The 20207-nt window shown below is 44.1% G+C and overlaps 1 protein-coding gene across 2 annotated transcripts in view; it reads right to left on the bottom strand.

Annotated features, from left to right (window-relative positions):
- Nucleotides 1-20207, bottom strand: part of NRG2 (neuregulin 2) — a 93762-nt gene that overhangs the window by 54519 nt on the left and 19036 nt on the right. For both annotated transcript variants that reach the window (XM_060278136.1, XM_060278137.1), the window contains exons 2-3: nucleotides 13113-13284; nucleotides 3203-3321 (exon numbers count right to left, since the gene is read on the bottom strand). In XM_060278136.1, coding sequence (XP_060134119.1) covers nucleotides 3203-3321; nucleotides 13113-13284 — 291 coding nt within the window. The remainder of the gene's footprint in view (nucleotides 1-3202; nucleotides 3322-13112; nucleotides 13285-20207) is intronic.

Genomic DNA, 20207 nt, shown 5'->3' with positions numbered 1-20207 from the left:
CAGCTCTCTATATTGGACAAACAGGCCAAACCCTACGCCAAAGGATACATGGACATAAACCTGACATCAGGAATCACAAGACAGAGAAACCAGTAGGAGGACACTTCAATCTCCCAGGACATTCTATACAAGATCTCAAAGTAGTTGTCTTATTACAAAAGAATTTCAGAAATAGACTGGAAAGAGAAGTTGCTGAATTGCAACTTATTACCAAACTTAAAACTATGGAGAGACCTGGTCTGAATAGAGACATTGGATTCTTATCTCATTATACATTTTTATCCATCTCACCCCTTGCTTTTTCCTGTAAGAGCAATTGCAGTTGTTATCAGCCAATCACCCATTCCCACCACCCTTCTGAGTAATACCCCTCCCCACCATCTCACTATATATAAGGGTCTGTTTCAGTGTATCTGAAGAAGTGTGCATGCACACGAAAGCTCATACCAATGACAAACTTAGTTGGTCTCTAAGGTGCTACTGGAAGGATTTTTTTAAATTTTGTTTTGACTACAGCAGACCAACACGGCTACCTACCTGTAACTTATACAATCGCTGTATAGCCAAAAATGTTTTGGAATTTCACTAGCGCAAAATGTAAATATAAATCTTCCTTTCTTATTTGCTTGTGTCTTCTTTTTTCTACGGAAAGCATGTCATGTTGGAAAAAGAGCCCCTCCCCCCAGTTTCCTGCTTTAAAACTGATTCAGGCTTCATTTTAATGTAATCTTAAGTCTCCACTTGAGAGTCCTTAAACAACTCAAATGTTAAATTGCTGGTCTTCTAATAAAAACACGTAACTTGTCCCTAAAAGATCAGCTGAGGACTTGAAAGTGACCAATGTAAGATCAACTTTAAAAGGAGGATCTGGGGGCGGGAACCTGCAAAATTCAGTTCTTAATGTCTGTTCCTGGAAAACTGATAGAAAACCTTGTTAAAGATACATCCACACCATACATTTAAAGCACTCTTATATCACTTTAATAGTCATGGCTTCTCCCAAAGAATCATGGAACTGTGCTAATAGATGTTAAGAGACCCCTACAATTCCATTAGCAACCTACAGTTCTGAGGATTATTGAGAGAAGTCATAACTGTTAAAGCAGTATAAGGTGCCTTTAATGTATGTATCTTTGGAGACCTGTGAGTGTCAGCAAGCATATAGACAGAGGTGATCCAGTTGACATTGTGTATTTAGATTTTCAAAAGTCTTATGACTAAGTACCCCACAAAAGACTCCTGTATAAGCTTAGCAGTCATGGTGTCATAGATTTAGGGGGACCCACCTAAAAATTAACAAATGGTAGGATATTGATTATTTGGAATACTGAAGGCCAGTGGAAAAATGCAGGCTAAGCTTCCTTTCCAAGACAGGGCCTCACCTGGGATAGAGGCAATAACATGGCGAAAAGCATTGATGGACCATCTAAGAAGAATCCTGGGCCTGGGCAGGCAGAAGTTGCTAAGGTTGATGAGGTATGAGAGAGATGACAGGAAAAGAGAGTATTTAGCAAGGTGTGGTGGGAAGAAGAAGAGAACAAAGGGAGAGATCCATCTTGGGCAAGCTGGCTGAAGACTGGCTGGGGGAGATTACTTTGACTCCAGGGTTGCACTGCTAGGGGGAGCAAGCCCTGCTTGAGAGGACCATGCTGTAAGATCTGGACTCCCTCCATGCAGACTGAAGGTGCAAATAGGTGAATAAAACATATTGCTTAAAGCTATGACAGTCCCCACAGCATCTTCAACTCTCCAAAAGAGCACAAACTCTGGATGAGCACTTGGAAACCCTAGAATCTTGCTACCGCTCAGCAGAGATTGGGGGTGGCACCCAATCCTTCTAACAGTGGAGTAAGAGGAGAAGTTCTCTTGTAGATCAGTAACTGGCTAAGAAATGGGATGCACAGAATAAGAGGACAGTTCTCCTAATAGAAGGGCGTAGAAAGTGGAGACCCCCCCCAGTTGATACTGGAACCTGATTTTTTTTACTTGCTCATAAGTGATGTAGAGACAGCGATAAGCCATAGGGTAGCTACGTTTACAGATGATACCAAATTCTTCAGGGTGGTTAAAGCAAAAAGTTATTTTGAATGGACAATAAAATGTAAAATGCAATTCAATATAAGCTTGCAATATAAGCAAGTGTAAAGTGATGCACATTAAGGAAGGGAGAAACCCCTTAATTTCACATATTTGCTCATGGGGTCTGCACTGGCGGTGGCTGACCAGGAACAAGACTTTGGGGGTCGCAGTGAAGACTTTGACTCAGTGTGTGGCAGTTGAGAAAAAGGTGGATTCCATACTAGAAATCAACAACTAAAAAAATAAAACTGGCAACATCATTGTGCTGTTATTCAAATCTAGGATGCAACCACATTTGGAATGCTGTGTACAGTTCTGGTCACCTCACCTCAAAAGATTCATAAAATGCAACCAAAAAGATCAAGGGGATGGAGGAACTTTCCCTCATACAGAGCAGGTAATGATGGTCACCAACTTGGGTTACTTTAACTTTAAAGAGGACTGGACAAATTCATGGCAGATCAGGTTATCCGTGGCTGCTAGCCTCAACGGCTGTGTTCTACCTCCCAGTGTCAAAGGCAGCATGCTTCTGAATGCCAGCTGCTGGGAATCCCAAGTGAGGAAAGTCCAGTTGCCCTCAGGCTCTGCTGGTGGCCCTTCCCTGGGCATCTGACTGGCCAGGGTGAGAGCAGGAGGCTCAACTAGTTGGGCCTTCGGCCTGATCCAGCAGCCAGGATCTTCTTATGTCCCCCTCTATATGAAGAAGGAATTAGAGGCAACAACCAAGCAGGTGCAAAGGAACAGAAACCTTAGAACTAGGACTGGGCAGAACTTTTTTCAGTTTGGATTTTCAAGTCAAAAGCTGCATCAAACAGCTAATAAAAATTAAATGGAGATCAAAAGTGTTTCTCGGTTTTTATCCAAGTCCAGGGCACTATGTGACTGTATCCAGGTCTAGTTGGAACTGAGAGCAGTCACTGGAATTTAGCTCAGTTAGGCTGGGAAGCTTCACAGATCTGGTCAGGCTCAGAGATGCTCAGAGACGGTGCTTCTCTCTTGTTCCCAGGTCTAATGAGCTTCAGGGAATAAAATATCAAGGGGAATTTCAAATGTTTCCCCTTCAACAATAGCAACAGCAAAACCTAAACTAAATAGATCATTTTGGCTAAACTCTGTAACTTACCACTTTTCACATTCAGATTGCCTCTGACGGTGTCTCTGCCGAGCACATTCTCTGCTTCACAACTGTATTCACCTGCATCTTCTACTTTCACTTTATTGAATTGCAATCTGGAATTTTTTCTGCAAAGTAAACAAACAAACAAATAGGAGTGAGACACATAATAATAATTATTATTTATTTATACCCCGCCCTTCTGGCTGGGTTTCCCCAGCCACTCTGGGCGGCTTCCAACGGAAATATTAAAATACAATAATTTATTAAACATTAAAAGCTTCCCTAAGCAGGGCTGCTTTCAGATGTCCTCTAAAAGTCTGGTAGTTGTTTTTCTCTTTGACATCTGGTGGGAGAGCGTTCCACAGGGCGGGTGCCACTACCAAGAAGGCCCTCTGCCTGGTTCCCTGCAACTTGGCTTCTCGCAGTGAGGAAACCGCCAGAAGGCCCTCGGCACTGGGCCTCAGTGTCCAGGCAGAACAATGGAGGTGGAGGCGCTCCTTCCGGTATACTTTCAAGACCGGCTGCTCCCAGTCACCATTCTAGCTGCCACATTCTGAATTAATTGTAGTTTCCAGGTCACCTTCAAAAGTAGCCCCACATAGAGCGCATTGCAGTAGTCCAAGCAAGAGATAACTAGAGCATGCACCACTCTGGCGAGACAGTCTGCAGGCAGGTAGGGTCTCAGCCTGTGTACCAGATGGAGCTGATAAACAGCTGCCCTGGACACAGAATTAACCTGCACCTCCATGGACAGCTGTGAGTCCAAAATTACTCCCAGGCTGCACACCTGGTCCTTCAGAGGCACAGTTACCCCGTTCAGGACCAGGGAGTCCCCCACACCTGCCTGCCTCCTGTCCCCCAAAAACAGTACTTCTGTCTTGTCAGGATTCAACCTCAATCTGTTAGCCGCCATCCAACCTCCAACCGCCTCCAGACACTCACACAGGACCTTCACTGGTTCTGATTTGAAGGAGAGGTAGAGCTGGGTATCATCTGCATACTGATGAACACCCAGCCCAAACCTCCTGATGATCTCTCCCAGCGGCTGCATGTAGATGTTAAAAACCATGGGGGAGAGGACAGAGCCCTGAGGCACCCCACAAGTGAGAGCCCAGGGGTCTGAACACTCATCCCCCACCACCACTTTCTGAACACGGTACAGGAGGAAGGAGCGGAACCACTGTATGACAGTGCCCCCAGCTCCCAGCCCCTCTAGACGGTCCAGAAGGATGTTATTGTCGATGGTGTCAAAAGCCACTGAGAGATCCAGCAGAACTAGGAAACAGCTCTCACCTTTGTCCCTAGCCCACCGGAGATCATCGAGCAGTGCGACACAGAGCAGAGAAAGGCACTAAGCTGTGAACAGAGACATCAGGGCACTTCAAATTCTGGAATCAGAATTCTATACAACATACCTGTTGATGATGTCCTTAGGTCTATTTGCATTCACAGAATGGGTCATATATACCTCTCCCACCTGCCATCATCCCCATTGTTGCTGGCTGCACTGCCAGCCTTCATGCACTCAGCATGCATGTTTGAAGGGGATTTTAAGCATGCAACTACCGGTAAACACAAAATCCCACTTGAGAATGCTGAGTGCACAGAGGTCAGAAGTGGAGCCAGCACTCTATGGCCCTACTCCCTCTCAGTGCATTCTCTGAAAGCAAGTAAACCTAAGGCCTGACTAGGACTCTGGGATTTGATGTATTTACAAACTTGTGAATGTGGTACCAAATTTGGAAAACTCCACAACAGTAGCTTCTGGAGGGCACTAATTTCTGTTCACTGCTCTGGACCTTGACTTTTAGCTGACCTGAGTATATTCTTGCCTCTGGCCTCTCTGGTTGGACCTCACCTTTCTGGTCTACCTGAGCTACTTCTCTGACTTTTGGTCTTCCAAGTGACTGACTGCAGGTCTGGTACCACAGGTCCTGGTGGTAAGATGTAAGCTGAACCTGCTATACAGAACCAGCTCCCAGAAAGACCCTTGGGAAACTCCACTGCTTATTTCCCTCTATTACGAATATGGTCAGAAAACAAAAACAAGAGCTATCCCAACAATTCATAAGAACTTTTAATAGAAAATAAATGGTCAAAACATGTAGATAGTTAAGTATATAAAAGGTAAAGGGACCCCTGACCATTAGGTCCAGTCGTGACCAACTCTGGGGTTGCGCGCTCATCTCGCATTATTGGCTGAGGGAGCCGGCATATAGCTCCCAGGTCATGTGGCCAGCATGACAAAGCCACTTCTGGCAAACCAGAGCAGCACATGGAAACGCCGTTTACCTTCCCGCTGTAGCGGTTCCTATTTATCTACTTGCATTTTGACGTGCTTTCGAACTGCTACCGTAGGTGGGCAGGAGCTGGGACCGAGCAACGGGAGCTCACCCCGTCACAGGGATTCGAACCACCAACCTTCTGATCAGCAAGCCCTAGGCTCAGTGGTTTAACCACAGCGCCACCTGAGTTCTACAGTTAAGTATATAATGTTTGTCAAATTGTGTTCCCACCAAGCATTCAAAAACATTACTGACTCCTCTTTGCAGAAACCATGCTGATTTTTCACAAGTCCTGCTGTTCTACATGCTTGACATTTCTATCCCTAATAATGCTTTACAGCAATTTGCCTATAGATTTCAGAACATTTCTGTTTCATAAATATTACTTCTGTTTTGGTTGTTGTTTTTGGCTGACCTTTAACACCTGGTGAATTTTACATAACTGAAGGAAGGGAACAGTCACTGTGTCCCTCATCCCAGTGGTCCAAATGTCACTGTGACTCAACAGGGCAACTGGGGAAGTTAGTAGACCTTACCACCTCTTTAATGCTAGTGGACTGTGCCATAAGGAAGGGGAAACAATTGCCAGTCCTCAGCAAACAACCAAAAGAACACGAGGAGGGTATGAATGGATAAGGGTTGGGGGTATGAGAGAGAAAGAAAAAGTGACTGATCAAAGTGGGTGGGGTTAGCTAGGTAGGAAGAGAAATGGGAATAATCTGGGACACAACCATGAAGAGAATTGCAATGCCCTGAGACAATGCATCCATCGAAACTCAATGCCCCTTCTTTGATTAGTTGCAGTTCTACAATAACAATTTGGATGAAAAACACCCAAGGCACAGATGTCAGGAGACTGGCTGGGTATCCCATTGGAGTCAATGAAAAAAACAAAGGAATGAACTAAATATGGATGAAAAATTAAAGAACTGCCAATTCACCTCCGAAAAAAATGACAGTTAAAATGAAAACCATCAGATTAAAATGAAAACAATCAGATTTGTTAACTGTGTACAGAACAAATCTCTAATAATTACTGTGGTTAAGAGGGAGTCCTGGTTCAACTGGCATGAGGTTTCTAGGGAGGGCATACAGTGAATGTATATAACTCAAATTTGCTAAAGTCGGGTTCAGATAGTAAGGATTCCTTTCTTGCTGTACTAATCATTAAAACTATGCTGGTACTCAAGGACAGAGGAGTTATTAAGTTATTGCATTATTGCTCAACTCTTTTGCTACCTTATTCACATTGCATTCTGCTAATTGCAATGTGAATAAGATAGCAAAAGAGTTACAATGTGAATAAGATGGCAAAAGATTTGAGCAATAATGCAACAATATAATAATTCCTGCTAAACTGAGCGGAAGAAAATATCTTCCTCCCCAAATCTCCTTCTGTTCTGAGAAAGACAGACTTGCCTCTGCCTGCTGCTAATTAGTGACAGAACATGCAGCTCACAAGTAAGGAGTTTTCCCCTCTACTCTGGCAAACATTCATTGAAAAGAACAACTCCCTTGCCCAGTGGCGCCAGGAAGCTGTGCAAGTGGTAAATTGATGGGAAAGTAGAAGATTTGACAAACAGGTAATTGCTACTTTCTGAAGCACACTGTACTCACTTCCATTACGGCTCATCATTACTGGAGGGGATGTTAAACTCATTTGGCTTGAGGAATGGGAAACAGAGAAGGCTGCTCAATATGAAAGCACACGATCCTTAAATAACATGTGGCATTTGCCACAAACTGGCCTTAAAATGTCACTATTACTGGCCTTAAAAACCACTATTTTAAGTTTTCAGTTAACAAAACTTCAGGCAAGCATTTGTAATAGGCAATGGCCTAAATTGCATGACTGACACTATTCTAGTTAGTACATAATTTTGGTTGACAAAAACTGTGTTGCTTTTAAAAAGTCTGCTAGACTAGAAATATCCACCCAGTTCAGCGTTCTGTTTGCAGAATACCTGTACCCCTGGAAGCCACACAGTCAGGACATGATGGTGGCAGATTACCCCTGTTGTTTGATCCCAGCATATGATATTCAAGGTATAGTGAGACATTACAGAAAGGCAACACTGTGAGACAGCAACCAAAGCACAGACTGCATTTTTCATGATTGGGGTGGGGGTGGGGGGTTATGTGTAAGGGAAGAGAGCAGGAGAGCATTGGTAATCCAATTAGCAGAGCATGTTTGGGCTGCTGCATACTTCAAGCCCCAATTTCACTTTGAGTGGGAAAGTGGAACAGTGTGTTAAGCAAAAGCCAGATTTCATAAAACCCAAGAAACTTCAAGATACTTTGTATGAATGTCTGAGAGCCCACATCTTCTTCTCGTAGCTGAATAAGATTGTCTTCCATGAACACCGTCTTAACGGTGTGTCCGTAAGTGACTGTGGAGGCCAATTCTGGATCCACACATCCTTGCACAGTGGGGACATAGGTTTCCAGGCGGGAGTTGATCATAGTGAGGGTTTGCCAAATGTGCCTTCCTCTTAGCTCATTTCTCCCTTTCGCCCTGAGTTCCTTTCTTCTTCAAAGTCCATGACGCCTTTGGTAGAGGCTATTCTCCAATTGGAGTGCTCATAGGCCAGTGTTTCCCAGTTGTTGGTGTTTATACTGTACTACTATTTTTAAGAAACAAAATAAAAAAATTCCTTCCAGTAGCACCTTAGAGACCAACTAAGTTTGTCATTGGTATGAGCTTCCATGTGCATGCACACTTCTTCATCTTTAAGCTTGTTGTTCACTGGCATTACGCTTTCCATTCTTAAGTTGGGAATAAAGTAGTTGCTTTGGAAGATGATACAGACATTAGTTTGCCTGTCTTCCCAAGTGATATGCAAAAAAAAATTCAGAGACACCGTTGATGGAATCTTTTGAGGAGTTGGAGATGGAGTTTATAAGTGATCCATGTTCCACAAGCACACAGTTAAGTTGGTAGTACAATAGCTTTGTAAACAAGCATTTTGGTTTCCCTGCAAATGTTTTATCTGCAATGGTTTGGAACAAATTCCAGGACAAGCTAACCATATGAACTGTCTGAATTAATTAAGGTATTGGATGCAGAATTATTATTGATAGTTTCAGGGTCACATCCAATTACGTATCTTGTTTTCTTCAACTGAATGAATGTAGCTATCAAGTGCAGGATGAAATCTACAATCCAGAATATATCATAAACAACAAAGAGACTTGTGACACCTTAAAGTCTGACCAATTTATTGTGGTATAAGTTTTTACAGACCCGAGTTAACTTTACTGGGTGTATGGAATGCTGGGTGGAGAGAGAGAGAGAGAGAGTTAGCCTTGAAATGAAATGCAAAAGTGTAAATGTAAAAATAATGACAGTGACCATTCACAGTGTGATATTGACAAAACATCAACTTCGTTGGACTGGTCATGTTGTGCGGATGCCTGATGATCGTCTTCCAAAGCAACCACGCTATTCTGAACTTAAAAATGGAAAGTGTAATGCTGGTGGTCAACAAAAGAGGTTTAAAAACTGTCTCAAGGCAAATCTAAAAAAATGTAGTATAAACACTGGCAACTGGGAAACACTGGCCTGTGAGTGCTCCAGTTGGAGAACAGCCTTTACCAAAGGTGTCATGGGCTTTGAAGACACTCGAACTCAGGACGTAAGGGAGAAACATGCTAAGAGGAAGGCACGCTTGGCAAATCCACACCGTGATCAACTCCCACCCGGAAACCAATGTCCACACTGTGGAAGGATGTGTGGATCCAGATTTGGCCTCCACAGCATAGCTGCCAAGTTTTCCCTTTTCTCGCGAGGAAGCCTATTCAGCATAATGGAAAATCCCTGAAAAAAAGGGATAACTTGGCAGCTATGCTCCACAGTCACTTATGGACTCATTGTTAAAACCGTGTTTATGAAAGACAATCTTACTCGGCTACGAGTGATCACCAAAAAAAGAAGATTGGCAAAAGTATCTTCGGGGTAACCTTGGTCAGCTAATTAGCCCCTGTAGTGTGATCCCTATTAATGACACAGATAATAGAACTGAATTTCTTGATAAGCTCTAATACTGTAGCTTTCCTTTGAAGTTCCTTTGTTCAAGAATCACAGCCTTAAGCCCAGTTCCAGAGTGTCCTGATAGGTTGAAATGTTTTCCTTTTTGTTTCTGAGTATTGCTGCTTTTTATGTGAAATCTGTGTTTATTTGTTATTTTATGCTTAACCAGTTTGTCCTACGCAGAATGCAGAAAGACAGGTGAAGATGAGCAGATGAATGAATCTCGAGGCTGACATGATTAGGTCTTGTAATAGTGTGCTTGGGTAGAAATGATGGTTTCTGGTTTTCCTGTAGGAGGACCTTCTGTTTCTCCATTATGAAGCCTGCTCTTGCTGGAGGTTGGGGGAGGTGGCTGTAGGTAAGATCAGGCCTGTCACCCAAAGTCTGTGAGAATGAAGCACCACTTTCTAGAACAGGTAACTAATGATACTTTAGCTGGGAGCTATAGGTGACAAGTGGTGTTTTGTAACTTTCTCTTCTTTCTAGTAGTAGTAGGTTATTGCTGGGCCATTGGTCCTGCTTCCACACTTCATTTGCTGGGTCTAATAAATGCCCGGTGTAAATCCATAGGTTGTGAGTCTCTCTTTGACAAGTAATAACAGATTCGGTTGTATTTTAGGGCTTGGCTGTAGAGACTAAGGGTTTTGTGGTATGCTTTGGGTAGAAGCCAGAAGGAAGAAATCTATGTCTAGTGGTCAATAGGTTTCAGACACAAGGTGGTGCACACATATCCATTGAACAGCACTGACCAAAAGGTGCACCTATTGTGTGCAGTATTTTAGGCCCAGTCGGGCTGAAAGTAGCTGAACTCCTGATGGAACTTCTCAAGTGCTTCCCATTAAAAATGTTGTCACTGTAACTCAAGCAGAAGAGAGGCTTTTGAGGACAGGAGCTAAGAATCCATTGTTTTAAGTCAACCATGAAAACGTTAGCTTACTGGGTATGTTTAGCCTGGAGAAGAGAAGGTTAAGGGGTGATATGATAGCCATGTTCAAATATATAAAATGATGTCATATAGAAAAGGGTGAAAGGTTGTTTTCTGTTGCTCCAGAGAAGCAGACACGGAGCAATGGATTCAAACTACAAGAAAGAAGATTCCACCTAAACATTAGGAAGAACTTCCTGACAGCAAGAGCTGTTTGACAGTGGGATTTGCTGCCAAGGAGTGTGGTGGGGTCTCCTTCTTTGGAGGTCTTTAACAGCCATCTGTCAGGAATGCTTTGATGGTGTTTCCTGCTTGGCAGGGGGTTGGACTGGATGGCCCTTGTGGTCTCTTCCAACTCTATGATTCTATGATTCTACTGTGGAGTCGTCATGCAAGTGCCCACAGCATGTGTTCCTAAAAGCAGAAGTAACTGTGAATGTGTATCAGGTAATAGAGTGGTAACTAGATATACTGTGGTATCGTCAGGAAATAATATTCCTGGTGACATGTGGTCCATGTTTGTGGGGAATATTGGTATAAAGAGCACCAAGACAGAATTGGGATTCAAAATGACCTTAAGAGGTTGGAAAATTGGGTGCAAGCTAACAAAATGAATTTCAACAGGGACAAATGCAAGGTTCTGCACTTAGGCAGGAAGAACCAGATGCACATTATAGGATGGGGAACACCTGGCTTACCAGCAGTACATGTGAAAAACGTCTAGGGGTCTTAGTGGACCACAAGCTTAACATGAGTCAACAGTGTGATGCAGCATCAAAAAAAGTCAACGCTATTCTAGGCTGCATCAACAGAAGTATAGTGTCCAGATCAAGGGATGTAACAGTACTACTCTATTCTGCCTTGGTCAGACCCATGGGCGTAGCCAGGGGGGCAGGGAGGGACAGTTGCCCCCCCATTCAATAAAAATACATAACAAACTGAAGTTCTGCCCCCCACAACAAAAGGCCTCTCCCCCAACAAAAATCTGGCTACGCCCATGATCAGACCACACCTGGAGTACTGTGTTCAGTTCTGGGCACCACAATTTAAGAAGAATATTGACAAGCTGCAACGTATGCAGAGGAAGGCAACCAAGATGATCAAGGGTCTGGAAAAGAGAAGCGTGAGTGGACACAAAATAGCCATCTTAAAAGTATCTCAAGGGTTGTCACATGGAAGATGGAGCAAGCTTGTTTTCTCCTGCTCTGGAGGATAGGACTCGAACCAATGGCTTCAAGTTACAAGAAAGGAGATTCTGACTAAACATCAGGAAAAACTCTCTTTTTTTCTTTTTCTTTTTTTATAGGAAAAACTTTCTGACATTAAGAACTGCTTGACAGTGGAATGGTCTCCCTTGGGAGGCGGTGGACTCTCCTTCCTTGGAGGTTTTTAAGCGGAGGTTGGATAGCCATCTCTCAGGGATGTTTTAGTTGAGATTCCTTCATTGCAGGGAGTTGAACCCGGTGACCATCAGGGTCCATTCAAACTCTACAGTTCTGATTCTATAATTGGTCAAGGGCCAGACACATCAAAAACAATATCAAGGAAGATGTATTTGTATGTATGGAGCTGGCTCCTCTTCCCTATTTTTGTCCCCAAACTGACACACCGCACAAAGTTTTGCTAATATCAGATGGCCTTACCATGCTTTGAGAAAGGCTATTGTTAAACACCAGGAGCAAATGTCAGACTTACAGTTCAGTTTTGTTCTAATGAACAATTTATGCCATCTTCCTTGCAGCTTAATCACCACTTCTAAGGGATGTGATTAAAAATATTTCCCTTAGTTGACCTTTCTTGCTTTAGAACTTCCATAATGTAGCAAACTAGGGACCCAGGTGGCGCTGTGGTTAAACCACTGAGCCTAGGGCTTGCTGATCAGAAGGTCGGCGGTTCGAATCCCTGTGACGGGGTGAGCTCCCGTTGCTCGGTCCCAGCTCCTGCCAACCTAGCAGTTCGAAAGCACGTCAAAATGCAAGTAGATAAATAGGAACCGCTACAGCGGGAAGGTAAACGGCGTTTCCATGTGCTGCTCTGGTTTGCCAGAAGCGGCTTTGTCATGCTGGCCACATGACTTGGAAGCCATACGCCGGCTCCCTTGGCCAATAATGCGAGATGAGCGCGCAACCCCAGAGTCGGTCATGACTGGACCTAATGGTCAGGTCCCTTTACCTTTTTAATGTAGCAAACTATAGGAAGACTGGTATTTCTCAAGATGTAGCAACAGGTTAAACTTGGAGAAAGACTTTCTTTGAGCTCTAGAATGCTACAAACGCTGAATCTGAGCCCTAAAACACTGACATTAATAAGAACAAGCATGTCTGAGCATGTTATGAATGCATTTCTTTCACCAAAGTAACCATAGCTGCCAAGTTTTCCCTTTTCTCGCAAGGAAGCCTATTCAGCATAAGGGAAAATCCCTTTAAAAAGGGATAACTTGGCAGCTATGCAAAGTAACAGTAGCTGTCTAGGACTGGGCCGTGTGAGAAAGGGCTTTGATGTCACATGCAGGAAGATTTCAGCCTAATCACTACTATTTAGAAATCCTCTAGCTAACCCAGGTCCCCCCCAAAATAATAATAATAATAATAATGGAGGTGTAAGATGACATTTATATGAACAACTCATTCAATCTTTTTCATTTTTTAGGGTGTAAAGAAGCAGTTTTGTACTTACTTTCCATTCCCATACTTTATGCGGATATCTTTGCTCTTTTTCAGCTCTCTGCCATCTTTGAACCATTTGTAGGATGGCTGGGGATTTCCAGCACTCGCCTCGCATTTCATAGAAACTTTTGCTCCCACTTCCACATTCAAGCTCTTCAATTTCTTGAGCTTTGGACGGACAGCTGCAAAGAGAGAGAGAGAGAAAGCAGCTCTATTAAGATCACCACTGGATCTCTCCACCAGCAAATGGTGTTAGAAGCCAACAACAGAAGTGCTGCCTTGCTCTTGACCACTAAGTCTCTGGATTTATTAAAGGCTTCATTTCACGAGCAGCTGGCCCTTTATCTAACTACAAGTCATCATTAACAATGGGAGGTTCTCCCCACCCCACCCCCCAAATGTCAAAGCACAGAAGTACAGCTGCATTTCATACTTTTGCATTTGGCATAAAGAGATGCTCGAGTTTCAGGCTCTACGGCACTTCCCATCCCTTACTCCTTCTGCACATTTTCATTCCGGTGCCTCCCCACTCTCCTTAAGCATGGATGACAGCACTCATCCCTCTCCAAATGCGCAAAAGACACAAATGCACATCGCATCCAACTGGAAAGCAGCATCAAACTCAGGCAGGGCTTTTTCTGAGAATGATTCCTACACTCATTCTGGCGTTGCTGCTACCACAATCTCCTTTGCTACGTTCTCTCTTACCTCTGCTGCTGTTGTTGGCAGACATGATGTTGACTGCACAGCCTGTGCAGATCTGAATGGTAGCATTTGGAAGGGGAGAGATGGGGAGGCGGACTCTCTTCCTCTCAGTTCAGCTACAATCACTGCAGGGTTTTTTTTAATGCTCTAGTGCCTGCCTATTCATTCTGGGAACGTACCATATAGTAGCTTTGCTGTTGCCAAGTGGGGAAATGCTAAAGCACATCTCCGTAGAGAAAGTAATTGGGAATTGAGAAGGTCATTCGGCTTTTCCAAATGACAGTGTTCCATACTGAACAATATATACGAGAGAGCCAGGACTATAATTCGCCAGCGTATCTGGGACGTAGAATTACAATGCCACATGAGCGAAATGATCAAACATTCAGCAATAAGGGACTACAGGAGAGGTTTCTCTCCAGCTAACTATCTGTCAGGTCTTCAGATACCCAAATACAGACGGTCTTTTACCCTCGTCAGATTTAATGTTCTCCCTTCTGCCTTACTACCAGGCAGATTTGAGGGTAAACCATATCCAGCACGGGTCTGCCCTTGTGGCTCGATGGAAGTAGAAACTGCTTCACATGTACTATTACGTTGTCGTTTTTATGAGGATATACGTTTGACTTTTATTACACCTGTTTTGCAAAAGTCCATGAAAGAATCCGAACACCATAGTTTAAAACTACTGCTAGAGGACAAGAATCCCAAGACTACGTTAAATGTAGCCAAATTCTGTGTGTCTGCAATCAATCACAGGAAGCATGTGGTATCCCATAATGATCAAACCCCTAAATGCTAACTACAGGGGGTACGCTAATGAGTAATTTTAATTTTTATATTTAAATCCTTGTTATATTCACACTGTCTTTTGTATTTTTGATATGTTTTATGATCTGTGATATTGTGCGTGTTGTTGCTGGTCTGATACCGTATTAATAAATTCATTCATTCATACTGAACAATAGCAGAAAGGACCCCAAAAGGAAAGTCTGCCTGCGAAAGAGGATAAACAAGGAGGGCTCTGGGTCGCAAGAGTGCAGAAATCCAGCAATTAGGTAATTAGATGCCTCTTCCCCTTCACACCGTCACCAGATAAACAGTCCAGACCATCAGGTATCGGCGGCGGCGGCTGTGTCTATCGACCTTTACTGGATGCTTTTGTAGCAATTTAGCCAACTATGCACCAGGATAGGATTCACAAATTCAAAAGCTCCTCAACCAACCTGCCACTGGCACATAATGAAAAGATGCTTATAGCAAGCTTCCTGATAATTACTATTCGCTAATAAAACTTCACTAATAAAATTTCTTTTGAAATTATGGAGACCTCATTTGTCTTAATGCCAAAGAGCATGTCAAAAGTCAATAATCGTGCTATTGATGTCAGTTATCTTAGCATGACCTTCCTCTTATTTATTCTGCATCGCCTAAGATATATTTTTACAGGCACTAATATTAATGGACCTAAGTTAGTAATAGGGACGCAGGTGGCGCTGTGGGTTAAACCACAGAGCCTAGAGCTTGCTGATCAGAAGGTCGGCGGTTCGAATCCCTGCAACGGGGACGTGTTAGCTAGGGATGATGGGAGTTGTAGTCCCAAAACAGCTGGAGGGCCAAGTTTGGACATCACTGATCTAACCCAACCCCCTGAAATGCAGGAATCTCAACTAGATCACACATGACAGATGCCCATCCAACCTCTGCTTGAACACCTCCACGGAAGGAGAATTCACCACTTCCTGAGGGAGTCTGTTCTACTGTCTAACAGCTCTGTCAGAAAGCTATTCCTGTTGTTTAGTCAGAATCTCTTTTCTTGTAACTTAAAACCATTGGTTCAGGCCCTAGCCTCTGAAGCAGGAGAAAACAAGCTTGCTTCATCCTCCATGTGACAGCCCTTTAGCTATTTGAAGATGGCTATCCTATATTCTCTCAGTCTCCTCTTCTCTAGGCTGAACATGCCCAACACCCTCAACTATCCCTCATAAAGCTTGGTTTCCAGACCCTTGGCCATCTTGGTCAATCTCATCTGCACACATTCCTGCTCATCAATATCCTTCTTAAATTGTGGTGCCCAGAACTGGACACAGTACCCCAGGTGGGGTATGTATAGGATTGCAGTCCCAGCTCCCATATATGGGAATCCTGTAAATGAAAACAGCTATGACCTCTATACAATTATAGAGTCATCTCAAGTAAATATGTTGTAGCAACGAGAAGCCATTAGTTTCCTGTTCCAGCTAACCTAAAGATCCTAATAATGCCTGGAGAATGCACATAATCCTGTCGAGATATGCAGATTTCCCCTGGCCTGTTGGAGATTATGTATCTTGATCAGAGAATGTGTGAAATGTTGTACAGATATGCATTTCCCCCAAGGCTTGTTGGAGAGTTACGGTATGCGGGAGGCAGTGGAAGACAGGAGTGCCTGGCGTGCTATGGTCCATGGGGTCACGAAGAGTCGGACACGACTAAACGACAACAACAACAACAATATCGACCAGGAAGGCTGCACAATTCCCTCTTCATGGACAGATTATGTGTACATTCTCTATGAGCAGGCGTAGGCAAACTCCGGCCCTCCAGACGTTTGGGACTACAATTCCCATCATCCCTAGCTAACAGGACCAGTGGTCAGGGATGGTGGGAACTGTAGTCCCAAACATCTGGAGGTGGCACAGAAAAATGCACAATGGCTGGTTGTTATGCACATTAGCCAGTCACTTCATTACTCCAGTACATACATATAAACAGAATATTAGTATCAGTACTGTAATAGTAGCAATACCCATTGTATACAGTTACATATAAATGTACATATTGAAAGAAAGAAGGAAAGAGACCTAAATCACCATTCCATCTACAGTGGTACATCTGGTTAAGAACTTAATTCATTCCGGAGGTCCGTTCTTAACCTGAAACTGTTCTGAACCTGAAGCACCACTTTAGCTAATGGGGCCTCCCGCTGCTGTCAATGTGCGATTTCTGTTCTCATCCTGAAGCAAAGTTCTTAACCCGAGGTACTATTTCTGGGTTGGCGGAGTTTGTAACCTGAAACGTTTGTAACCTGAAACGTTTGTAACCCAAGGTACTGTAAACTGATGGCAGTGGGTTATTGGTCCTTGGTTATGAAGTCTCTAACTAAATTTTTCATATGAAGGCTGCTACAAAAGACCTTAAACTGAGTTTATTATTTACTTACTTGTTACTTTACATCAGTATACCACTTTTTTCTCCAATGAGCTCAAGGGTGCATATTCTCACTCCTTTACCCTCATGAGATAAGTTACACTGAGTGCCAGAGACCCCGCTTAATGGCTCAAAGCAGAATTGAACCCTGGAGTCTCAGGCCCCAGGCCAGCACTGTATTCTTTACATAATATGGGCAATTGTTGTCAATAGGAGGGGAGATACTTTTGTAAAAACACCAGGATAGAAAAGGAAATAAACTGCCTTCAGCTTCTTCCATGGACACACACACATGCAGAGAGAGAGAGAGAGAGAGAGAGAGAGAGAGAGAGAGAGAGAGAGAGAGAGAGAAATGTTCAACCAGTGTTTATGTATTTTCTACCTTGTACATACTTAAGAAAAACAAGGTTTGAATATTCCACAATGTCATTTCTGCAAACTGCTTTGGACATTATCTGGAAGTACTAAAAATGATGCATCCTCTTTCTACACTTCTGTGTCACATCCAAAGTGATGACTGGGACAACCAGGGCCGTCTTAAGCCCACCCAGCGCCCTGGCGCTAGGTCACTCCAGCGCCCCCCTCCAGCGCCTCTCCAAGGGCCCGGGAGTGCCAAGCGGACCACGGCAGCAGCAGCGGCCACCTCCGAGGACTCCGTGCTGTGCCTCCTTCTCGTTTCCCCAGTGCTGGGTTCCGCTCAGTCAAGCTTCGCCACCAGCGCGCGCACCGCGGGACCAGCAAGAGCTGCTTGGGCGCTGGGCGCGCGCTGGTGGCAAAGCTCGACTGAGCGGAACCCAGCGCTGGGGAAACGAGAAGGAGGCGCAGCGTGGAGTTCTCGGAGAAGGAGCGCAGTCCTGGCCAGATCGCCAGAACCCTGCGCTCACTTGGCGCCCTTCCAGTGCCCTCCAGCGCCCGGCACCGTGGTTCTCCGCGCCACTAGCCTCTATGGCTAGGATGGGCCTGGGGACAACACTCTTGCAGAGAGCGGCACATACACCTTGAAGAATATGTTTAGAAGAATGATTTTTAGAACTACTTTTCTCCAGTGGATTTAAGATAAGACAAGATAATAAGATAAGATAATCTTTATTGTCATTGTCCCCTTGCCGGAACAACAAAATGACTCAGTTGCCACACCCACTCAGATAAAGCTCAGATATTCCACATAATCCAAAATTACTACAAAACACTAATTAAAACAATGCAATACGACGCAATATAACAAGTAAAATGAGATGACTTCAAAGTCCAGACTTTCCATTTAAGGCCAAAATTGCTCTAGAGAAGAAACTGTTCCTGAGACGGCTTGTTCTTGCCTGCATTGTTCTATATCTCCGTCCCAATGGCAGGAGCTCGAAGAGACGGTGACCAGGGTGCGTTGGATCTCTTGATATGTCTAGTGCTTTTCTATGGCACCTGGTGGTATAGATTTGTTCTAAGGTGGAGAGTGAGCAGCCAATAATGCTCTCTGCTGTTTTAATAATTCTGCACAGCCCTGCTCTATCCTGAGTACAGCTTCCGTACCACACACATAAACCGTACGTGAGCACGCTCTGTATGGCACAGTGATAGAAGGCAAGCAGCAACTTTTGTGGAAGATAGTTTTTCCTTAGAATTCTCAAAAAGTACAGTCTCTGCTGCGCCTTCTTCACAAGCCCCCTTGTATTAACACTCCAGGACAGATCCTCCTGTAGCTCAATGCCTAGAAAACTAAACGTTGTTACCCTCTCCAAACAGATTCCATCAATCAAAAGTGGCTGGACCTCGTTCTTCTGTCTCCTAAAGTCCACCACAAGCTCCTTTGTTTTCTTTGTATTTATGAGCAAGTTATTAACTCTGCACCACTCTGTCAGCCGCTCCACCTCATCCCTATAGTCCGTTTCACCCTCCTTATCAGAAATGAGCCCGATCACGGTTGTGTCATCTGCAAATTTGACAACCCTATTTCTAGGGTGAGCAGCGACACAATCATGCATGTAGAGAGTATAAAGGAACGGACTAAGCACACATCCCTGTGGTGTTCCTGTGTTAGTCCTAAGCATATTAGAGGTATAAGGGCCCAACCAGACCCTCTGGGAGCGATCTGTCAGGAAGTCCAGTATCCACCCACAGAGTGATAACGGGAGCCCCAAATTTCCCAATTTAGACATCAGACGTCGCGGTAGAATGGTATCAAATGCCAAGCTGAAATCTACAAATAGCAGTCTGGCATAACTCCCCCGCTGCTCCAAATGTGCAAGAACAGCATGGAGGGCAATCGCCAAGGCATCCTCTGTTGATCTTTTCATTTTATAGGCAAATTGGAATGTGTCCAATCCCTCTGGTAGGCAGGCAATAACATAATTTCGTACCAGATTTTCAAAGCACTTCATAATTATGGGTGTGAGTGCTACTGGACGAAAGTCATTCAGATTCTCCAGATTGGGTTTTTTTGTTTTTTGTTTTGGTATTGGGACAATAATAGAAGACTTTAGGCAAGATGGAACAGTAGCCTGGGCTAGGGATCAATTTAAAATCCCAGTGAAGACTCCTGCTAATTGATCTGCACAGTCTCTCAAAACCCTTCCATCCGGCCCTGTAGCCTTCCTTGAGTTGATTGCCTTCAACATTTGTGCAGTAAGCAAGTCCATTTTTTATACCAACCAAGTATGAAGATTAGTTGGGTCTTAAATCCAGGTGGCGCTGTGGGTTAAACCACAGAGTCTAGGGCTTGCTGATCAGAAGGTCGGCGGTTCGAATCCCTGCAATGGGGTGAGCTCCCGTTGCTCGGTCCCAGCTCCTACCAACCTAGCAGTTTGAAAGCACACCAAAGTGCAAGTAGATAAATAGGTACCGCTACAGTGGGAAGGTAAACGGCATTTCCATGCACTGCTCTGGTTCGCCAGAAGCAGCTTTGTCATGCTGGCCACATGACCCGGAAGCTGTCTGCGGACAAACACCGGCTCCCTCGGCCTATAGAGCGAGATGAGTGTCGCAACCCCAGAGTCGGACACGACTGGACCTGATGTTCAGGGGGCCCTTTACCTTTACCTTTAAATCCATTATTACCCCCCCCCATACAAAATGAAGGAAACTTTGTGGGGGGGGGTGGATAGTGGTGAGTCCCTCAGCTTCCAAGTACTTCTATGGCTTCTGCGCTCTCTCTCTCTCTCGCTCTCTCTCTCTCGCTCTCGCTCTCTCTCACACACACACAGAAGTTGCTCTTTCCTAA

This window comes from Zootoca vivipara, chromosome 8 (genome assembly GCF_963506605.1).
Source record: "Zootoca vivipara chromosome 8, rZooViv1.1, whole genome shotgun sequence".
In the NCBI taxonomy this organism is placed as follows: Eukaryota; Metazoa; Chordata; class Lepidosauria; order Squamata; family Lacertidae; genus Zootoca; species Zootoca vivipara.
This window is presented reverse-complemented; position numbering and strand designations above follow the sequence as displayed.